General features: G+C 42.8%; 1 protein-coding gene across 1 annotated transcript; it reads right to left on the bottom strand.

Moving 5' to 3' along the window:
• Nucleotides 1-752: 752 nt before the first annotated feature.
• On the bottom strand, nucleotides 753-13760 carry LOC103681927 (N-acetylneuraminic acid phosphatase; the record flags this gene model as incomplete). The annotated part of the gene is given in 3 exon segments (XM_008711493.2): nucleotides 753-1472; nucleotides 3755-4222; nucleotides 13727-13760. Coding segments are annotated over 3 exon segments (510 nt in total). The 3' UTR covers nucleotides 753-1439.
• Between the last annotated feature and the right edge of the window lie 9849 nt (nucleotides 13761-23609).

Below are 23609 nucleotides of genomic sequence, written 5' to 3'. Positions count from 1 at the left end.
GTTTTCAGACACTTACGATCTTAAACTTGACCCCTCACACACACTTAGAGAACCTACTCAAGGAGGCATGCCACCAAAAAGAGGGAACAAATGAGACATGGGAACATGCAGGACAAAACCAGGGAATCCAGTTAAGAGGCAAAGGAGTCACTAGGATGGCAACGTGCAGCAAGTGGAAGGAAACTCATCAGAGTGGAGCGGGGCAAGGGCTCCATAGCTGTGCTGACCTTCCCCTCAAGGTGAGTGATGGGAACAGGGAAAGTCAATGGAATCATCACTTTTATTGATGATGTTAGTAAGAATGACAGTGGATGGCAGAGGTCATAAAGGTATACGTTCCTAACATGAATGACTTAAACAGAAGTTTTAGGACTCTCTTTTTCAATCAATATCTTAGCAAGAGCATTTTTCCCCCTAAAACTGAAAAGCAGAAATAAAAAACCTGCCTAAGAGGAATTCTGTATAGTCATACGTACCTGTATGTGAAGATACAGAGGAAGTTGGTCACAGCAGTGTCCTATAAGAGTGGTGGACCTCTGGGAGAGAGACGAGACTTTGCCATGCACCTTTTCATTCTTTTGACTTGTGTACCACGAATAGTAATTGTTCAAATGTGAATATATTCCCTAATTTAAAAAGATGGAGTGATGGGGCGCCTGGGTGGCACAGAGGTTAAGCGTCTGCCTTCAACTCAGGGCATGATCCTGGCATTATGGGATCGAGCCCCACATCAGGCTCCTCCACTATGAGCCTGCTTCTTCCTCTCCCACTCCCCCTGCTTGTGTTCCCTCTCTCGCTGGCTGTCTCTATCTCTGTCAAATAAATAAAAAAAATCTTTAAAAAAAAAAAAGATGGAGTGAAAAAAACTGATCATGTACGGCAAGCAGTTTTATAAAACTTGCCTTAGTTTTAAGTATATAAAACTGTATTTAATATATAGTAACTATTATGTTCACTATAAATAGATTTGAGAGCGAGAGAGCGCACAAGCAGGGGGAGGGGCAGCAAAAGAAGCAGACTCCCCTCTAAGCAGGGAGCCCAATGTGGGACTCCCATCCCACGTTGGGATCATGACCTTAGCCGAAGGCACACGCTCAACTGACTGAGCCACCCAGGCGCCCCAGTATTCACTATTAATAAATGTGCTTAATGGGCGGTGATGGAAACTGTTTTTTATTGTAGGTTACAAAGAAGTCTGAAAGTGCTAAACCAAGTACCTTTATAACTATAAAAACCCTTTCCTACAATACTTACTGAACATCCACTGGGTCCTGGTTACTATCAGATCTAAGATGTTTGTGCACCAGTGGGTTGCACGTGTATATGGAATCAAAAACATCCATCTTTGGGTTAGTATTCCAGGTGCAGTGTCCATTTGTGTCTAGTCTAGGCCTTCTTCTATAAGTGGTGCTTGGGAGAGCCTCTGGACGACTGAGAATTTAGGGCTTTGTAGAGCGTACCACTATGGAAAACTGAAAAAAATAAAGATGATAGGACACTATATCATTTTTTTAATCTTGAGAAGTATTATTCTAAAAACATTATTAAAAAAATCATAGGTCTATTCCAAGATTTCATGTCTTCTGTAACATTCCACTTGGAAGGTAGAAAACCACCAAGTTTTTCTCCAAGGAAGGGTGCAAATGGAATCCAATATTGCATTATTGCATATACCGAATGCAAACTGGAAGGACAAGGGAACAATCCACACACCCCCACCCCATAACTTTTGCTGAAGAACTGCTCACTTGACACCCTAGGAACTATCCTGCTGAGATTTGTCACTATGATCTAGAAGCAGTGAACCTTCTCCAGTTACCAGAGTAAATGTGACACTGCCCACATCCATCCTGTGGGACAGCTAAAAGGACAAACCCTCAGCATCGCATATCAATCTATTAGAGAGACCACACACATTATTGTTTTTCTGCCTAGATCCTCCAATTTAATAATTTTTAAATAGCTAAAATATACTCAAGGTCACATGGGCACCATACCTGGAACCATACACAAACATACCCTGTTCACAAATGTTTAGGTTCATAGCAACAACACCCTGGGACAGTCAAGGGCACAATCACAGTTTTAAAAATTACGAGTAAAAAGTAAACACAACAGGACATTTGCACAAAAGCAGAGAATCTGTTCTTGGCAATAGGCAGGAAATTACTAGCTACAGAAATAAGTCTAGGACAGGCGTACTCTAGAATCTAAGTACCATAATCATGGAATATTTCAAGGAGTCATAGCCACACATATTCTAACAAATATTTTACATTAGTAGCTTCTTATACAAAAGTTAAAAAAAAACCTGCCAAAAATCAACCCAAATCATTATTTCTTTTTCCCTTAATTAACCATTTTACTCTAAGTTGGTGAAGACATGAGACTGTCTAGCTTAATGGCCTAGAAAAAGTTTTCTAGTTGCAAGATGCCTTAGTCATTAATTACTAAGCTCCAAGTGAACACTGAATTGGATATAGAAATTGTGAAACAGGATATATTTCCTAAAACTTGAAAAACAGGGGACGTAAGGCATATGGTTAACACCAAGAGCCACTTAAATTATATTAAAATGGCACCCTGACATTATTTCATAGCAAAACATAATTTTCTATTAGCTTTCATCATACAGGTGAAACTATTCGGTCAGTAGAGAATTTGTGGGACGGCTACATGGTTAGGTTGCACCTCTGAAGTATCCACAGAAGGAAGAGGACTGTTGGTGCTACGTGGCTTTTATTTATCCCCAGACAGGCAGTGTAGTCCCCTGAACCCCATTGTGTACCTGGGAAAAGATTGTAAAAATACTTCTGTGAGAGGTAAAGACTAATAAGAGCCTCCAAGTGCACTCTGGAGAGATGTGAAAATGTCATGGAAAAGGAGCACCACATGCTGATTTTAGCAGCTTTTTTACTGGAGAAATCTGTCATGTATACACCACAGGAAAATGACCTCTGCCCTCCAAAAAAGGTCGTGCAGAAAAACTGGATTCATAAAAGAATGTATATATTCAAAGTAGGCAAAAATACGATATATATGTTTTAAAAAAGAAAATATGCAAAATAATTTCACTATGGAATGCCTTCATTGGCATGTGATTTAGCACTTCCTATTAATCAGATCCGATTGTTCTGATAAATCTCTATTATATATGTTTTAGAATATCTATTTTAAAAAAATACCTATTTTTAAGACAGAACATAAAACCTGTATTTGTGCATCCATGTATAAGCTATCTTGCCTGTATCTTCATGGATCCAAGATGCTAAAAGATTAATAAAATAATTTTTTAAAAACCTCAAGTCACAGATTAACAGGTAATATATTCCCTCAAGCTTTCTGGATTACACTACTGAAAGTAACTTGTATTAATTAATGTACGCTCTGGATTTCCAGATATAAATACCAGTCAGTGGTTGGTTGGCTATTAAATCGTAAGTAAAATTATTCTTAGAACTGGGTCTTAATATATGGAATACCTTAACTTTTCTTAGTTCAAAACCTAAATTTGACCCTAAAATAATTTGACCCTAAAATACATAATCATGCCCTTTTATGGGCTTTAAGCTGACATACTGACTGTACAATCTATATTTTGTAAGAGAGAAGGTAACTCTAGTACAGAAGAAACTATATAATGTGGCATGGGGGATGACTTCAGTGGCATTATTCCATTTTTATTTATCCAGACTGTTGCTTTCAGCCCTGCATTGAGGCCTCCTTGTATATCGGTTTCTAGTGTGTCACCAACCATCACACAGTCCCCAGGCTGTACTCCGAGGAGATCACAGCAGTAATAAAATATGGAAGGTGCTGGTTTTTCTTCTTTCTGCTCCCCGCCTACAACGATAGCGTCAAAATAGGACTGGCAGGCACAAGCCTCGATCTTCTCCCTCTGGGTCTGTCGGTCTCCATTTGTTAATAAAAGTAGGCGGACCTCCTTCCGAAGTTCAGTGAGCATGGCTTTGACATCTTCTGCTAGTATCATATGCTGTAAACGTGTAGATTTCCACAGGAAATAACATTCTTCAGCCAATTTCCTATTGGCTGCACCACCCTTTGTTTCCTGGATTGCTTCTTCCCAGTGTAAAGTCCTTAGGTCAGTAATGCATGTACTGGAAGGATGAAAACATTCCTTGCTGAGTTTAACTTGAACTTTGTCACAAATGGTTTCAGCCTCTTCTTTGTAATGGTATTTTGATTGTAAGAGCTTTATCACCTAAATAAAGAAAAACAACTCCATTAACACACTTCAGGCCTTTTACAGTCATGCCCTGAGAGGCCATCTTCCTATAATCCCAGAGTAGAGATTCCAACTCTAAGTGCCTGCCTTAAGGCAGCTCTATTACCACACCATTTCTGGGGGGAATTGGTCTCATTTTTAAAGAATATAACAGGGAAGATCTCCCAATCTTTCTACACAACTCATTCATATTTTTGACCAATTTCTATTTTAAGAAGTGTCTTCAGATACAGGTAATAAAAACCCTTCATTTGGTAGTCCACCACCTTCCATTCTGGTTATGAAGAAATAGAAATAAAACTTAGGTTTAAATTTACCAAAACATTTTAAATTCCTCACAACCATTATATAGACTCTTCCCAGAAATAACGCTGGTTCATCCAACCTTTCTTATCTACATCCATTTTACGTTTTGAAGGCCTAAACTGACCACCATATAAAATGGTACCTAATTCTGTACTTTTAAAAACATGTATTCAGGGGCGCCTGGGTGGCTCAGTCGTTGAGTGTCTGCCTTCGGCTCAGGGCGTGATCCCGGCGTTATGGGATCGAGCCCCACATCAGGCTTCTCCACTGGGAGCCTGCTTCTTCCTCTCCCACTCCCCCTGCTTGTGTTCCCTCTCTGTTGGCTGTCTCTATCTCTGTCAAATAAATAAAATTAAAAAAATAAAAAATAAAAAAACCAAACACGTATTCAGTTCTAATAGAATCAAGCATGTTCCGTGATTTCAGAAGTTTAATGACCCAGTGCTTCTTCCAAAACTAGTTTTCCAGATAAAACATTTCAAGGAGCTCTGAGTCAGCTTCCGTTACATTGGTTCTGACTCCCTCATCAGAATTACACGCTCTCTCTCTCATGCTCCCCCGACTTTTTATCTTGGCTTTTATTACATTAGGTTCTTTTCCATTTGGCCTCTTTTAACATTTACTGAGACCCTACTGGGGCAAGCACTGTGCCTAATGCTCACATATATTATTTCTGACCTTGTCCACAACTCTGCAAGGGACTCCCCTTTTTGAGATGAGGAAAAGGAAATTTAGAACTGTTAAGTAACTTGCCCAAGCTGGGATTTTATTCACACTTGCCTACTTCCAAAGCACACGTGCTTGCCTTTACACTATTGTATTAGGCAGTGGAGACTGGGTCCATTGCCCTCATGACATTATCTGGTGGGAAAAAAAAGCAGGTATGCAACCATCATAAATGCTGGGTCGAGTCCTATGACAGTCATGTAAACAACGGTGGAAATAAAATGTAAGAAGTCATTCCACAGGGTTATTGGACAAGACTCGGCAGAGGGGCTCCTGAGTGGCTCAGTCCTTAAGCGTCTGCCTTCGGCTCAGGTCATGATCCCAGAGTCCTGGGATCCAGCCCTGCATCGGGCTCCCTGCTCCACTGGGAGCCTGCTTCTTCCTCTCCCACTCCCCCTGCTTGTGTACCCTCTCTCACTGGCTGTCTCTCTCTGTCAAATAAATAAAATAAAATCTTAAAAAAAAAAAAAAGACTTGGCAGAGAAAGTAACATTTAAACCAAGGTGTTACCAAGCCTATAAAGTGGGCATGGGAGGAGAATGAAATCATTCTAGACGGAAGGAATAGCAAGAACAAAGATACAGAGCTTGGAATTTTGAGAACTGGGAAAGGTGAGATGATTTCAAGCTGAAACAGAAGGCATGTGAGGGTGGATCCTAAAAGATGAGGGTGGAGAGCCTGTTTGCAACTGGTTAGCAAAGAGCCCTCAATCCCAGGCTGCTAAAGATGTTACCCAAGCCCCCTTGGCACACACTGTCCCCTACATGCCAATGGCTTCATACTGTAAGTGAAACTGTAATGCCAATTGGGGTTCATACGGTAAGTAACTAAGGGCTTTATCTGATCACGGGAGCAACGACGCATACAAGCTGGGGCTGAAGTACTGCCCTGGAAGCGTGTCTCAACCAATGAGGGGCAGAAATTTGTAGATCACTACCCCAGCTTTCTTATCCCTTGGGAGGGACAGCTGAAGCATGCTCCGCATGTTGTCTCCCGTAGTTCCCCAACTGCTCACACCATGAACCTACTCGTTTACTGGATTCCCTCCCTTCCTAGCATGACTCCACCGCTCCTCTACAGCGCTTGCAAGGGTCACCTCCCAAACGGACTACCTGCATTTGAAGTCCCACCTTAGGGACATCTGAGGAAGGCTGACAGTGCCAAGACAATTTTGGATCTTTGGACAGTGAGTGCAATGCACATAGCTGGGACTAAAAACTGTCTGCTATTGGAGCAAAGAGGTCAAACGAGTTAAAATGTGTTGCCCTAAACTATACAGGGAACAAGCAGTATGCTACTTATACCAGACAATTCACCTACTGAAAAGAGGAAAGATTAATAAACACATTTTTCTTCCTTCAAAGTATAAGAATCACATCAAAAGTAAATATCGTTCAGGCTATTTGTGCTCTTCAAAACAATGCAGTAGTTAAGAAAAGTCTTATTACTTTAAGAAAAATACACCATTAGGAAGAATTTGAGGGGAATGCAAAGTTAAATTTCAATGAACAAACCAAGCTTTTACAGCCTCCATGCTAATGTCACCACCTTTTCTGACAATGTCAGTTGAATTACTCTTGAGCAATGATGGAAGGTCACCTAAAGTTGTAGCAAACCTATTGCTACCTACACAGTAAAAGAACCAGGCCTCTAGAAATCCACAGGGCTTAAGCTTAAATAGGCGCTGGCTCATAGCAAACAGAAAGCTCCCAGTAAACGTCCAATTTCCTGTTACTGCAATCGGTAATTCATTTTGCATGTTCTTAAGGGCTCTGAAAAAACAGAATTAGCTCACCTTAAAGGGCAGAGTCTTGTAAAGGTATAGCATACCACTTTCAAGTTTTGAAATTTCTTCCCATTATGTTCTCTGAATTAACTTTCCCATTTTTTCACACGACTAATTACAGATTCATTTGGGATCACATAGCATTTAAAAAAAAGATTTTATTTATTTATTTGACAGAGAGAGTGAGCGAGCACACAAGCAGGGGAAGCAGCAGAGGGAGAAGGAGAAGCAGGCTCCCCGCTCAGCAGGGAGCCTGAGCGGGGCTCGATACCAGGACACTGGGATCATGATCTAAGCTGAAGGCAGACGCTTAACCGACTAAGCCACCCAGGCACCCCCAAGTAGCATTTTAATATTAACATATTTGGGGAAAAAGCTTATCAGCCATTTACATATTATTAAAACAGAAATAACACTTGTTGAATCATTGTTGTACACCTGAAGCTAATGTAACATTGTGTATCAACTATATTTCAATAAAAACAAAAAACACCTAACTTGAATTAGTTCATATTATTACTAGTATAAACAATCCTAACCTCTGCACTGAGAAAACAGGAATTTTGATTGAATTGGGAGTGGAGGAAAACAATCTCTAACTTGGAGGTGTGATGATATTTTGTGCAAGAGATAAGGCAGGCTTGAAAAGGATTCTGAGTACAATTAAGCCCACCAGGTACCTAGGGGCCTGAAGAAAAGGGCCCTAGGACCCTGTAGCGGGGAGGGGAAGATTAATTTGTAGATAAGATAAACTCAAGCATACTTCAAAACTGTATTTAAAAGTCTCATCTTAACCCATACAGAAAGGAAATCCTTCTAACCTGCTCTCTGGACCCAGAATTAAAGTTACTATCATCAGTACTAGTTTTTAGCTAATTGTGATTTAAACACTCTTTGAGGGATAGTGTGGGAACTATATAATACTATAACACTATGATATTGTATGAAGTGGATGAATTCCAAATAAAACTGTGTTAAAAACACATGCTCACAGGGGCACCTGGGTGGCTCAGTTGGTTGGGCGTCTGACTCTTGATTCAGCTCAGGTTGTGACCTTGGAGTCCTGGGATGGAGCCCCATGTCAGGCTCTGTGCTCAGTGTGGGGTCTGCTTGGGATTCTCTCTCTCCCTCTGCCCCTCCCCACGCTTGCACTCACTCTTTCTAAAATAAATAAATAATAAAATCTATTAAAAAAATACATGCTCACAGAATACGACTGCCTACATACAGCCTAACAATTCAAGCAGCCCTCGCGTTATTTTTAGTCCAAGTCTTTCTTCAAACATCATTTTCTCTATGTGACCTACCTGACCAACCTATTTAAAACTGCAATTCATTCTCCTCTCCACTTTCCCAAACATACTTATAAATAAATATACATTTGATGTATTCTGTCCACGGTCAACCACTAGAAAGTAGACTCATGAATGCAGAAATCTTTTCTGCTCTGCTCACTGAGAAACCCCGAACTTCTGTGGGCAGCTTCCTCTTGGGTCGTGACCCTGAAAGAACGGCCTGAAGAGGGTAGAAAGAAATAACTTTTCCAGAAGATTAAAAAAAATTAAACGGAGATACAGAGTCAGAATATGGCTCCTTCTTCCCAAGCACAAGGCAACGACCAGACCTTTCCTCTCTTTCTCCTTCCACAAATCAGAGTATTTACGAAAGCTGGTATGTTACTTTTAAATAGGCCTGCACTTATGGATGGTGTTATATTCTTTTTTTTTTTTTTAAGATTTTATTTATTTGGGAGAGAGAGAGCATGAAAGAGGGAGGCGCAGAGGGAGAAGCAGGCTCCTCGCTGAACAGGGAGCCCAATGCAGGGCTCAATCCCAGGACCCCAAGATCATGACCTGAGCCACCCAGGCGCCCCAGATGGTGCTGTAATCTTATGTGATAAAGTAATCCTTGTACAGTCAAAAGCACACAACTCAATTCTGCTCGTTTAATAGAATTTTATAAAGGAGGTGGCAACAGAACCAAGTCTGAAGACCTGGATTTTTATCCATCCATCCATTATTCATTAAATATTTACCATGTATCAAATGAATATGATCAAGATAGTTTGTTTCCTCTTAAGAAGCTATTAAGTTGCGGGCACCTGAGTTGCAAAAATTAATTGTAATATTCTTTGATAAGTATATCATAAGATACGTTGAACAAAATACAGTGTTGGTATAAGGGAGGGTGTAAAGATTAGGGAGAAATACAATCCGCCTTTTTTTCAGAAATTTCACTCTGGCAGGAACGTGGAGGATGAACTGGACACAGTAAGCTGGGAGACACCACCACGGCAATAGTCTAGGTGACAGACAAGCCCACCTTTAATTAAGATAAGGGGGAGGGGACGTGCGGGAGGGGACAGCATGGGTGACAAGGTGGATGGCACGGTTCATCAAGTGTGCACTGGAGGCTATAGACTTCCCATGCATTCAATTAAACTTGGTAAGGACACTGAGGACGAATATCACCATTCACATTTTTTTTTTTTTTAAAGATTTTATTTATTCGACAGAGAGAGAGACAGCCAGCGAGAGAGGAACACAAGCAGGGGGAGCGGGAGAGGAAGAAGCAGGCTCATAGCAGAAGAGCCTGATGTGGGGCTCGATCCCAGATCGCCGGGATCACGCCCTGAGCCGAAGGCAGACGCTTAACCGCTGTGCCACCCAGGCGCCCCGACCATTCACATTTTTAAATAAGGATTTAAGATTTAGAGTGGTGAGGGAACTTATTCAGGCACTTTCAGCTACGTACTGGGAGAGCTGAGATTCAAACTCAAACGCCTGATTTTTACCCATGAACTCCAGGTTATAGCATGATTTGGCCTAAACCAAGATTTAATTGCAATATACTGGGCCTGACCTGCCAGGAACACACAAGGCAGCTAGACAGACTGGAGGCAATACAGCACAAGGTGGTGCCCATGAGGTCAAGGTCAAGGGTATGCAAATAGAAGGGACAGTCAATAGTATGGAATGCGTCAGCAAAGTCACTAATACAGACTTAAAATGTCCATTGATTCTGGCAATTTGGGAAGTGCCTAATGACCTGGCAAGTCTATTTCATTAAATAGCACAAGGAGAAGCTATATGTCAAGGAATTAATGAATAAATAAAAGGTGGAGACATGGAGATAATGTATACAGATTTCTTTTGAAAAACATTGCCGTCAACACAAAAACAGACACACAGATCAATGGAACAGAATAGAGAATCCAGAAATGGACCCTCGACTCTATGGTCAATTAATCTTCCACAAAGCAGGAAAGAATATCCAATAGAAGGGCGCCTGGGTAGCGCAGTCGTTAGGCGTCTGCCTTCAGCTCAGGGCGTGATCCTGGCGTTCCGGGATCGAGTCCTACATCGGGCTCCTCTACTGGGAGCCTGCTTCTTCCTCTCCCACTCCCCCTGCTTGTGTTCCCTCTCTCGCTGGCTATATCTGTCAAATAAATAAATAAATAATCTTAAAAAAAAAAAAAAAAGAATATCCAATAGAAAAAAGACTCTCTTCAACAAATGGTGTTGGGAAAATTGGACAGCCACATGCAGAAGAATGAAACTGGACCACTTTCTTACACCATACACAAAAATAAATTCAAAATGGATGAAAAACCTAAATGTGAGACAGGAATCCATCAAAATCCTAGAGGAGAACACGGGCAGCAACCTCTTTGACGTTAGCCTCTTTGACTTCTTGCTAGACACATCCCCAAAGGCAAGGGAAACAAAAGAAAAATGAACTACTGGGACTTCATCGAGATAAGCTTTTGTTTCAGCATGGTTATTTCATATTTTATTGGACTGATGTACATTACCATTCCTGAGATGTAAAGCTAACCTAGGACTAAGAATGTCGAATAGGAAAAGGAGAGAAGCAATCCACAAATTTGATTAAACTATTACGGTATATAAATTTTGGGGTTGGAATCGAGGGAAAAACACTGTTCAGAGCTTTGGTTTCTAACAAGAATCTCCTAAAGGCTCTAATACAAGGTCAGTTTATGGAAAAACTCTTGAATTGTACAAAACCCCATTAGGTAGGAGAAATGGGCAGGATAGAAGGACATGGGCTGTGGGGGCAGCCGGTCTGCAGCAGGGATGGCTGGGCTGGAGGCCACGGCTCAGGCCCAGGACCTAGAGGTAGGAGGCTAGAAGTCTAGAGGCAGAGTTCAGTGCATTCACCCAAAGCCCTTGCTTTCCAGTTGGTCTCTAGGGTGCTGATGCTTTCCTCAGACAAGGAAAAAGCTTTTTTTTTTTTTTTTTTTTTAAAGATTTTACTTATTTGACACAGAGAGAGGGAGACAGCATTAAGTAGGGGGAGCAGCAGAGGGAGAAGGAGAAGCAGGCTCTCCACCGGGCAGGGAGCCCAACGCGGGGCTGGATCCCAGGACCCTGGGATCAATGACCTGACCATGACCGAAGGCAGATGTTTAACCAACTGAGCCACCCAGGCACCCCAAGATAAAAAGCTTTTGCACAGCAAAGGAAACCATTGACAAAACTAAAAGGCAACCTACAGAATGGGAGAAGATATTTGCAAATGTCTTATCAGATAAAGGGCTAGTATCCGAGATCTATAAAGAACTTACCAAACTCAACACCCCCCCCCCCGCAAAATAATAATCCAGTTAAGAAATGGGCAGAAGACATGAACAGACTTTTCTCCAAAGAAAATGGCCAACAGACACATGAAAAAATGCTCCACACCACTTGGCATCAGGGAAATATAAATCGAAACCACAATAAGATACCACCTCACACCAGTCAGAATGGCTCAAGTTAACAAGTCAGGGAACAACAGATGTTGGCAAGGATGCTGAGAAAGGGGAACCCTCTTACACTGTTGGTGGGAATGCAAACTGGTGCAGCCACTCTGGAAGACAGTGTGGAGGTTCCTCAAAAAGTTGAAAATAGAGCTACCCTAAGACCCAGCAATTGCACTACTAGATATTTATCCAAAGGATACAACATAATGATTTGAAGGGGCATCTGCACCCCAATGTTTATAGCCGCGATGTCCATAATAGCCAAACTATGGAAAGAGCCCAGATGTCCATCAACCAATGAGCGGATCAAGAAGATGTGGTATATATGTACAATGGAGTATATTAGCCATCAAAAAGAATGAAATCTTGCCATTTGCAACAATATGGCTAGAACTAGAGGGTATTATGCTAATAAGTCAGTCAGAGAAAGACAAATAGCACATTTCACTCATAGGTGGAATTTAAGAAACAAAACAGATGAATACAGGGGAAGGGAAGGAAAAATAAGATAAAAACAGAGAGGGAGGCAAACCATAAGAGCCTCTTAACTCTAGGGAATAATCTTGAGGGTTGCTGGAGGGAAGGCAGTTGGGGGATGGGGTAATGGGTGATGGGCATGAAGAAGGGCACCTGATGTAATGAGCACTGGGTGTTATATGCAACTGATGATTCCCTGAAACCAATAACACTCCATGCTAACTAACTTGAATTTAAATTAGAAACAACAACAACAAAAAGCAAGGCCATCAAGAGAGATAGATATCATGTAGTGAAGGAAGAAGGGCTCAAGGGAGGCTTCTCTTTTATTTTTTTAAGTATGGGACAGACCTGAATATGCAGGAGTGGAATGCACCAAGAAAGAGGATGAAGATGCAGGAAGTCAAAACCTGGGGCACCTAGGTGGCTCAGTCAGGTAAGCATCAGACTCAACCTGGGCTCAGGTCTTGATCTCATGGTCTTGAGGTTGCCCTGGTCCAGCCCCACCTTCGGGCTTAAAAAAAAAAAAAAAATCCAGGGAGTCAAAACCTAACTAATGAGGCATGAAGACGTTGGGACTCCCAGGGTTGGAAGGATTAGCTTTTGAAAGTGGGTTTCTGCATCTGATAATCCTTGGTTCTCTCCCTAGAGCTGAGGCAGAAGCAAGCAAGCAGGGGTGGATTTGGGGCTTGAAGAGGTCTGATTCAGCATTTGTGGGTATGGAAAGGAGAGGATGCTGAATAATGAATGCCCCATGAAAGGAATGCTTTGTGCAAGCATGGACTGTGAATGTCACCTCAGAAATCTACGGCTCACACCCACAGCAGGAAGGCTGGAGGTCAATTTCTGCGGAGAAAATTTTCTGGAGTCAATTAAGTCCAGGCTCGCCACTGATAGTCGTGTAACTTCTTGGGTCTCTCAAAGATGTGCCGAAGACCACGCAGTGTGGAGAGGCCAACGGCGGAGAGCCTGTCGCCGTCACACTCGCCTAGCTGGTCCGAACCTGTCTTGGCAAAAAGCCAGGTGACCGTGTATGTTTGTGGGCAACTCTGCCACCGTGGCAGTTTTAACGACATCCTTCCGGGTCCCACGGCCGGGAAACAACTTCTAGAACCCAGCTTCCCAGAACCTGGGCGTAGCCAGGCAGGTAACCCAAGGCGCTCGGCGTGAGGGAAGGCAGCCTTCCCAGCCAGATCCCCTTGCCCACTCGTCCTTCTTTCCCGCTCCTTCCTGCACGGGGTGGGTCTCAAAGGACGAGAAGCCAGTGCCTCCGGGATGACCCAGTCCCAAGCGCGCTGTCGATGGACTCCGCAGTGGGAAGGTCGGGGGTGGGAGGACACCAATGGGACAGGAAAGAGCGCGACACGGGTTGGGCGCGCTGACCCTGCCCAGAGGAGGACCGCGGGAGTCGGGACGTTACCTCCAACATGCCTTTTCTACTCGCCCCGGCCGTGAGTTCAGCATCCCGCCGGCGAGCGCGTACCGCGCCAACTCGCCGCTGCCACTGCCGCCGCCGGCGCATGCGTGAAGCGGGGCCCGCGGGCTAGGAAGACGAGGGCGGAGCCGTGAGGTCACCTAACCATTCGGCGTTGCCCACGGACTCCCGCGAGATGTCTCAATCAATGTTGCAGCGTCTGAGAACAGCGAGATGCCGCGAGACTCCTGGATCGTGGTCTAATGGGTGCGATCGAGTCACGCCTTCGTCAGCGGGCGCGTGGTTATCTGAACAGCGTGAATGTGGAGGGCGATTAGTAGCGCTGTTTTCCTTCGTAGCCTCTTTCTGCTTATCTTTTTCCTCTTGCAGTCCTGATGTGAGGAGAATATCGTTAAGTACCCCGGGAGGTTTTCTGCGCCATTTGGCGCCCGGGAAGGAGGCCGACAATCAGGTGGCTTTTCCAGTTAGACTGTGGATTATCCCGTGGGGAGCTGCCCAAGGCTCCAAAGCGTCGCTGGTCGTTTGCTTGCCCTAAGTCGGGGTGTGAGTGCATGTGTCTACTGTCTTGAGTCTTCGGTTACAGAAGAAGTCATGTGGGTAGCAGGAATGCCAGTGGGGTGCAAAGGTGTAATATTTACGCTACTAGATACAGTAGCCGTGTTAGAACTGGAGCCCTCACCAGTACATTTTTGAAAGATGTACGCTAGAGCCTTAAGACTCCTGTGTCGCGGCTGTTCCTGGGAAGACCAGGGACTCTGTAGGGTCTGCTGATGTTTTGTCCACTTAGATTGCTTTTCCTGAAGACTTGCATTTCCAGGTTTTGGGAGACCTCATAAATGGTTTTCAGGTGTAGCAAGGGGCTGAGGGACCTAAACAGTCTATTAATCTCCAGAAGGGCAATAACAACTGCTTTCTACTCCAAGCGCGACAAAGATGTTGAAATTAATTTCTAAGCTTCTAAATTGTCTCTGTTGGGTAACTTTACTGGAATTAGATGCATGGTCATCAGTGACCAGAAATTTTCTAGCTGCAGATCAAATCTGCCACCAGAATTTTGTTGAATCTGTGTTCAATGAATAGTTTACATTTTTAAAGTGATTGGAGGAAATCATCAGGGAAATACAGATCAAAACCACAATGAGAGACCACCTCACATCAGTCAGCATGGCTCAAATTAACAAGTCAGGGAACAACAAATGTTGGCAAGGATGCCGAGAAAGGGTAGCCCTTTTACACTTTTGGGAATGCAAACTGGTGCAGCCACTCTGGAAGACAGTGTGGAGGTTCCTCAAAAAGTTGAAAATAGAGCTACCCTATGACCCAGCAGTTGCACTACTAGATATTTATCCAAAGGATACAAACATGATGATTTGAAGGGGCATCTGCACCCCAATGTTTATAGCAGCAGTGTCCACAATAGCCAAACTATGGAAAAATCCCAGATGTCCACTGACCCATGAATGGATCAAGAAGATGTGGTATATATGTACAATGGAGTATTAGCCATCAAAAGAATAATCTTGCCATTTGCAATGACGTGGATGGAACTAGAGGGTATTATGCTAAGCGAAATAAGTCAGAGAAAGACAAATGCCATATGATTTCACTCATACGTGGAATTTAAGAAGCAAAACAGATGAATATAGGGGAAGGGAAGGAAAAATAAGATAAAAACAGAGGGAGGAAACCATAAGAGCCTTTTCACTCTAGGGAGCAAACTGAGGGTTGCCAGAGGGGAAGTGGAGGAGGGGGTATAACTGGGTGACGTGCGCGAAGCAGGGCACTTGATGTAATGAGCACTGGGTGTTATATGCAACTGATGAATCACTAAATTCTACCCCTGAAACTAATAATACAGTTTGTGTTAACTAAATTGAATTTAAAGAACTTTTTAAAAAATATTTTGTTTATTTGACAGAGAAAGAGAGCACAAGCAGGGGAAGCCGCGGGCAGAGGGAGAGGGAGAAGCAGGCTCCCCACCGAGCAGAGAGCCAACATGATGCTAAACAGCCGGCGCCATCCCAGGACCCAGGGATCATGACCCGAGCCAAAGGCAGATGCCCAACTAGGCCACCCAATGTACCCCTAAATAATTTTTTAAAACAAGGGGAAAAAAGTGATTGAAAGAAATCGAAGTTCACGACATGTGAGAATTATATGAAATGCAAACTTTAGTGTCCATAAATGTGTATATATATATATTTTAAGTAGGCTCCACACCCAGTGTGGAACCCAGAGCAGGGGCTTGAACTTTTTTTTTTAAAAGATTTTATTTATTTATTCGACAGAGATAGAGACAGCCAGCGAGAGAGGGAACACAAGCAGGGGGAGTGGGAGAGGAAGAAGCAGGCTCATAGCTGAAGAGCCTGATGTGGGGCTCCATCCCATAAGGCTGGGATCACGCCCTGAGCCCAAGGCAGACGCTTAACCGCTGTGCCACCAGGCACCCCTGGGGGCTTGAACTTCTGACCCTGAGATCAAGACCTGAGCTGATATCTAGTTAGAAGGCTAACCGGCTAGGCCACTCAGGTGCCCCATATATAGTTTTTTTTTTTTTTATGGTATATATCAGTTTTACTTTTCATCTTGAAACCTTGTACATAATCCCCCCCTTTTTTTTTTAATGTTTTTTTATTACATTATGTTAGTCACCATACAGTACATCCCTGGTTTCTGATGCAAGGTTTGATGATTCATTAGTTGCATATAACACCCAGTGCACCATGCAATACGTGCCCTCTTTACTACCCATCACCAGTCTATCCCATTCCCCCACCCCCCTCCCCTCTGAGGTCCTCAGTTTGTTTCTCACAGTCCATAGTCTCCCATGCTTCACTCCCCCTTCTGATTACCCCCCTTTCTTTATCCCTTTCTTCCCCTACCGATCTTCCTAGTTCTTATGTTCCATAGATGAGGGGAACCATATGATAATTGTCTTTCTGTGTTTGACTTATTTCACTTAGCATTATCTCCTCCAGGGCCGTCCATGTTGCAGCAAATGTTGAGAACTCGTTCTTTCTGATAGCTGAGTAATATTCCATTGTATATATGGACCACAGCTTCTTAATCCAGTCATCTGTTGAAGGGCATCTCGGTTCCTTCCACGACTTAGCTATTGTGGATAATGCTGCTATGAACATTGGGGTACATATGGCCCTTCTCTTTACTATGTCTGTATCTTTGGGGTAAATACCCGGTATTGCAATGGCTGGGTCATAGGGTAGCTCAATTTTTAACTTTTTAAGGGACCTCCACACTGTTTTCCAGAGTGGCTGCATCAACCTGCATTCCCACCAACAATGTAGGAGGGATCCCCTTTCTCCACATCCTCTCCAGCAATTGCTGTTTCCTGCCTTGTTGATTTTTGCCATTCTAACTGGTTGGGGATGTGTCATGAAAAAGGTTGCTTTGGCCGATGTCGTAGAGGTTGCTGCCTATGTTCTCCTCTAGAATTTTGATGGATTCCTGTCTCACATCGAGGTCTTTCATCCATTTGGAGTTTATTTTTGTGTATGGTGTGAGATAGTGGTCAAGTTTCATTCTTTTGCATGTAGCTGTCCAATTTTCCCAGCACCATTTATTGAAGAGACTGTCTTTTTCCCACCGGATGTTTTTTCCTGCTTTATCAAATATTAGTTGCCCAAAGAGCCGAGGGTCCATTTCTGGGCTCTCTATTCTGTTCCATTGGTCTATGTGTCTGTTTTTGTGCCAGTACCATGCTGTCTTTGTGATCACAGCTTTGTAGTACAGCTCGAAATCCGGCATTGTGATGCCCCCAGCTTTGTTTTTCCTTTTCAACAGTTCCTTGGAGATTCGGGGCCTTTTCTGTTTCCATACAAATTTAAGGACTGTTTGTTCCAGTTCTTTGAAAAATGTCCTTGGTATTTTGATCGGGATAGCATTGAAAGTGTAGATTGCTCTGGGTAGCATGGACATTTTAACTATGTTAATTCTTCCAATCCATGAGCATGGAATATCTTTCCATCTTTTTATGTCTTCCTCAATGTCTTTCAAGAGTGATTTATAGTTTCTAGAATATAGGTCCTTTACGTCTCTGGTTAAGTTAATTCCAAGGTAACGTATGGTTTTTGGTGCTATTGTAAATGGGATGGATTCCCTAATTTCTCTTTCTTCGGTCTCGTTATTCGTGTATAGAAATGCAACTGATTTCTGAGCATTGATTTTGTATCCCGCCACGTTACTGAATTGCTCTATAACTTCTAATAGTTTGGGAGTGGCTTCTTTTGGGTTTTCCATATAGAGTATCATGTCATCTGCAAAGAGAGACATTTTGACTTCTTCTTTGCCAATTTGAATACCTTTGATCCCTTTTTGTCGTCTGATTGCTGTTGCAAGGACTTCTAGTACTATGTTGAATAATAGTGGCGAGAGTGGGCATCCTTGTCGTGTTCCTGATCTTAAGGGAAAGGCTTCCAGCTTTTCCCCATTGAGAATAATATTTGCAGTAGGCTTTTCATAGATGGCTTTTATGAGATTGAGAAATGTACCTTCTATTCCTACACTCTGAAGGGTTTTAATCAGGAAAGGATGCTGTATTTTGTCAAATGCTTTTTCGGCATCGATTGAGAGGATCATATGGTTCCTGAGTCTTTTCTTGTTGATATGATGTATCACGCTGATTGATTTGCGAATATTGAACCACGCTTGCATCCCAGGTATGAATCCCACTTGATCGTGGTGGATAATCCTTTTAATGAACTGTTGGATTCTATTAGCAAGTATCTTGTTGAGGATTTTGGCGTCCATATTCATTAGGGAAATCGGTCTGTAATTCTCCTTTTTGATGGGGTCTTTGCCTGGTTTGGGGATCAAGGTAATATTGGCCTCATAGAATGAGTTTGGTAGCTTTCCTTCTGTTTCTATTTTTTGAAATAGCTTTAGGAGAATAGGTATTATTTCTTCTTTGAATGTTTGGTAGAATTCCCCAGGAAAACCGTCCGGGCCTGGGGTTTTATTTTTTGGAAGATTGTTTATCACTGACTCAATCTCTTCATAATTAATTGGCCTGTTTAAAAAATCAATTTCTGGGGTGCCTGGGTGGCACAGCGGTTAAGCGTCTGCCTTCGGCTCAGGGCATGATCTCTGCATTGTGGGATCGAGTCCCACATCAGGCTCCTCTGCTATGAGCCTGCTTCTTCCTCTCCCACTCCCCCTGCTTGTGTTCCCTCTCTTGCTGGCTGTCTATCTCTGTCAAATAAATAAATAAAATCTTTAAAAAAATCAATTTCTTCCTCTTTCAGTCTTGGTAGTTTATGGGTTTCCAGGAAGGCCTCCATCTCTTCCAGATTGCTTAATTTATTGGCATATAGATGTTGATAAAAGTTTCTAATAATCCTTTCAAATTCATTGTTGTTGGTTGTGACCTCTCCTTTTTCATTCATAATTTTATTAATTTGTGTCTTTTCTCTATTCTTTTGGATAAGTCTTGCCAGAGGTCTGTCAATGTTATTAATTCTCTCAAAGAACAAGCTTCTAGCTCTGTTGATCTGCTCTACTGTACTCCTGGTTTCTAATTCGTTAATTTCTGCTCTAATTTTGGTCAACTGCTTCCTCGTGCGTGGATTAGGCCTGTCCCTCTGTTGCTGTCCAGCTTCTTGAGGTGAGAATATAAAAACTGCATTTTAGATTTTTCTATTCTTTTGAGTGAGGCTTGGATGGCTATGTATTTTCCCTTAGGACCGCCTTTGCAGTGTCCCATAGGGTTTGGACCGTTGTGTTTTCATTCTCGTTGGTCTCCATAAATTATTTAAATTGATTTTTGATTTCCTGGTTTATCGAATCATTCCTGAGCAGGATGGTTCTTAGTCTCCAAGTGTTTCAGTTTCTTCCAAATGTTTCCTTGTGGTTGAGTTCCACTTTCAAAGCGTTGTGGTCTGAGAATATGCAGGGAATAATTTCAGTCTTTTGGTATCGGTTGAGACCTGTTTTGTGTCCCAGAACATGGTCTATTCTTGAGAATGTTCCATGGGCATTAGAATAGAATGAGTATTCTTTGGTCCTGGGGTGTAGTGTTCTGTATATATCTATGATATCCAACTCGTCGAGTATGGCATTCAAAGCCTTTGATTCTTTGCCTAGTTTTTGCAAGGGTGTTCGTTCTATTTCTGATAGTGGAGTGTTGAGGTCCCCTACTATTAATGTATTTTTATCTATATGTCTGTTTTTTTCTGGTTAAGAGTTGGCTTGTGTATCTTGCTGCTCCCCTGTTGGGGGCATATATATTTATAATTGTCATATCCACTTGTTGGATACTTCCTTTAAGAATAATATAGTGCCCTTCTGCGTCTCCAACTATAGTCTTTAGTTTAAAATCCCATCTATCTGATATGAGAATTGCTACTCCAGCTTTCTTTTGAGGTCCATTTGTGTGAAAGATGGTACTCCATCCCTTTACTTTCAGTCTGAATGTATCTTTGGGTTTAAAATGAGTCTCTTGTAGACAGCAAATGGATGGGTCACGTCTTTTTATCCAATCTGCAACCCTGTGGCGTCTTATGGGAGCATTTAGGCCATTTACATTGAGCCTGATTATTGAGAGATATGATTTTAATGATGCCATGTTGCCAGTAAAGTCTTTGTTTCTATCGGTTGTGACTTTGTGTTCTGTATCACTCTTGGGGGCTTTTTACCTTTATAGAACCCCCCCTTAATATCTCCTGTTGGGCTGGTTCCGTGGTTACAAAATTGGTCATTGACTGGCGATTCTGGAAGGTCTTTTTTTTTCTCCATCAATTCTGAATGACAGCCTTGCTGGATAAAGGATCCTTGGCTGCATGTTTTTCTCTGAAAGAGCTTTAAAAATGCCCCCCCAACCCTTTCTCCCATTCCAGATCTGTGTAGACAGGTCTGACGTAATTCTGATGCCTTTGCCTTGGTACGTGAGAAATTTCTTTGCCCTGGCCGCTTTCAATAGTGTATCCTTGGATCTAATATTTGCGAACTGCACTATGATGTGACGTGGCGTAGGTTTGTCATGCTTGATCTTGGGAGGGGTTCTCTCTGCCTCTTGGACATGAATGTTTGTTTCCCTTGCTAGATTAGGGAAGTTTTACAATTTGTTCAAATATCTCTTCTAGACCTCTGTTTTTCTTCACCCCCTCGGGGATGCCAAGGATTCTGACTTTGGATCGTCTGAGTCCGTAATCTCCCGTAACCTACATTCGTGGGTGTGGATTTTTTTAAGTCCAGCTTCTATTTTCGCTTTTTCTTCTACTAACCCATCCTCCATTCACTAATACGTTCCTCTGCCTCATTTACCCTGGCCGTCAGAGCCGCTAGTTTTGACTGCATTTGGCTCATAGAATTTTTAATTTCTGCCAGATTCACTCTCATTTCCGCCCTTAGAGATTCTATATTCTCATTAACATTTTCCTTAATACTTTTTTCAAGTCTACACATCATCTTGACCATTGTTATTCTGAATTCCACTTCTGATAATTTCATTACATCCATATCCATTAGTTCTGTGGCAGAGGCCACAGGCTCATTGTCTTTTCTTTGCTGGGGGGGACTTCTCCTTCTCGTCATTCTCATGAGGAGAGGTTGTGGGGTTGTCCAGAGCCCAAATTACTGACCGGGACCCAGGCTGTGCACCCTTGTTTTATAGGGATCTTAGGGATGTGGGCTTCTTGATTTTTCAGCCTGCCTTCTGGGGGAGGGGCCAGCTGCGCTGATACTCAGGCAACCCTGTTTGGGTAGGGTCTCCGTGTCTCCTCAATACTTAGCGCTTGAGATGTTCATTTGTAGAGATCCAGATGTACCTTCCTGCGTCTCAGGCTGATTCCGTGGATGTTCAGGCTGGTCTGGTACCTGTCCAACTCGACTCAGGGGACCAGCTGAAAAAGGGGTCCCTTATTCCTCTGCCATCTTCAGCTCTCCCAATGCTGACATAATCCCCATGTATAGTTTTATGGGACACAACCACACTCATTCAGTTATATATCATCTTGCTGCTTTTGCCCTAAAAGCCAAGTTGAGTAGTTATATGCGAGACCATATGGCCTGCACAGCCCAGGGTATTTACTATCTGGCACTTTATAGATACAATTTGCCCACTCCTGAGGCACATGAGTAACAGTCGGGCTGCTGGCATTCAGTAGAATTAGATCAATTGTCTTATCTTTATGTTAGTTTTTTTCTTTTGCAGTGGCAGACTACAATTTCTGTATGTTTAGCAGCAGAATTTTACCGTTAATCTCTTTTTGATGTTGTGGAATTTAAAGATAATTTTATTCCTCAAAAACATGACTCTGGTTGCTCTGTTGATGTGCAGGGCCAGCCTATCAAGTTTGGTCATTTAGATTACCAGTCAGCTGAAATTATGAATTCATTCATTGGAGTTAACCTTTTTTTGTTGCCTGAAATGTCAGAATAAATTAGGCATAAAACTGCTTATGAGGCAGGGCACCTGGGTGGCTCCCTGGTTAAGTGTCTGTCTTTGGCTCAGGTCATGATCCTAGAGTCCCGGGATCAAGCCCCCACATTGGGCTACCTGCTCAGTGGGGAGTCTGCTTCTCCTTCTGCCCCTACCCCCATGAGAGCGCTCTTGCTCACTCTCTCTCAAATAAATAAAATCTTAAGAAAAACTGCTTGTGGGTAATGAAGCTTAGAGGATCGGAGCAGTTTTTCCCCTCTGGTGTGTATATAGAGTTTATCGACAGTCACCAATCCAAATCGGAACTCAGAGGAGATACAGTAGTCTGTATAATCCTCTCATTAGGTTGGGTGCTTGACAGGTTCCTCTGACAAGTAGTCTAAAGGCATTCCATGACCTGTCCAACTTTACTACTTAAAGAGAGGTGATGGCCAAAAACCGTATATCCTGACAACTTTAATTCCTTCTAATTACATATCTCAGGCTTTAGGGTGTTGCAGTTAAAATTTGTGAACCAGTTCTCCTGTAGCATTTTAAGATAGATGTACAGGCTCTTCATAGGTGGGCCTCAGGTACAATACTTAGTTGGTCAGCTTGACAGATTTAACACTAGTAGCTAGAGGAGGTCTTCATATTTGCAGAATGCAAGGTCTAAGTAAAAGATTGGTAACTGTGAGACTTTGGTAATTGTGCTATCAAATAAAGTGGAAACTAAACATTGCTTTTGCATTCTGCACTGTGCATAATGGCATCATCGTGCCATTGCTGTTGCCCAGCGTTGATCCTGGCCATACCTTTAGGAATCTCTGTCAGGCTCTTCCCACCCACCGCCCATGTATGAGTTCATTACAACTCCATGACCTCAGAAGAGAGGTTTGCCTTCTGGCTTAAAGTTTTGTTTTGTTTTCCCCAGAATGGGGCATTGCTATGTTGATAGGAATAAAATAGAAGCAACCAGAAGAGAATCACAGGTTCCCACTCTGTCTTCCCAGCTATCATCAGTTGTATCCATCCACACTACCTGTTATCCTTAAATGGACCATCTTCATTGCCTTCTGTGGCTAGCCTTTTCATTTGTTCCCTCTATCCCCACCCCAACTTGGGGAAATCTCCAGCATTTCTTTCCTCTTGTGCATCATCAGATCTTCCACATCTATTGAATCCACACAAGTTGGCCTCTCAATCACAGTACTACACTGAAACTACTATTGCCACGTCACCAGTGACCTACACCTTACTAAACCTAATAGCCATTCTCTGCCCTCATGTCCCTGCCCTGTCAGCAGAGGGCACGTTCCAGTTGATAACGGTTCACCAGCAGTGCTCTCAGAGTATCGGAATACGGACAGTTATCATCCAGGTGCATGCACTCACATGCATGCTTTCTCTACACGCACACACGCTCCTCCAGGGTTTACGTATATTTGGAATTCCGCAATCCTGCACTTCCTATGCTAAGTCATTCAGGAGACA

The sequence above is a fragment of the Ursus maritimus genome, unplaced genomic scaffold (genome assembly GCF_017311325.1).
Source record: "Ursus maritimus isolate PB19 unplaced genomic scaffold, ASM1731132v1 scaffold_38, whole genome shotgun sequence".
NCBI classification, from domain to species: Eukaryota; Metazoa; Chordata; class Mammalia; order Carnivora; family Ursidae; genus Ursus; species Ursus maritimus.
This window is presented reverse-complemented; position numbering and strand designations above follow the sequence as displayed.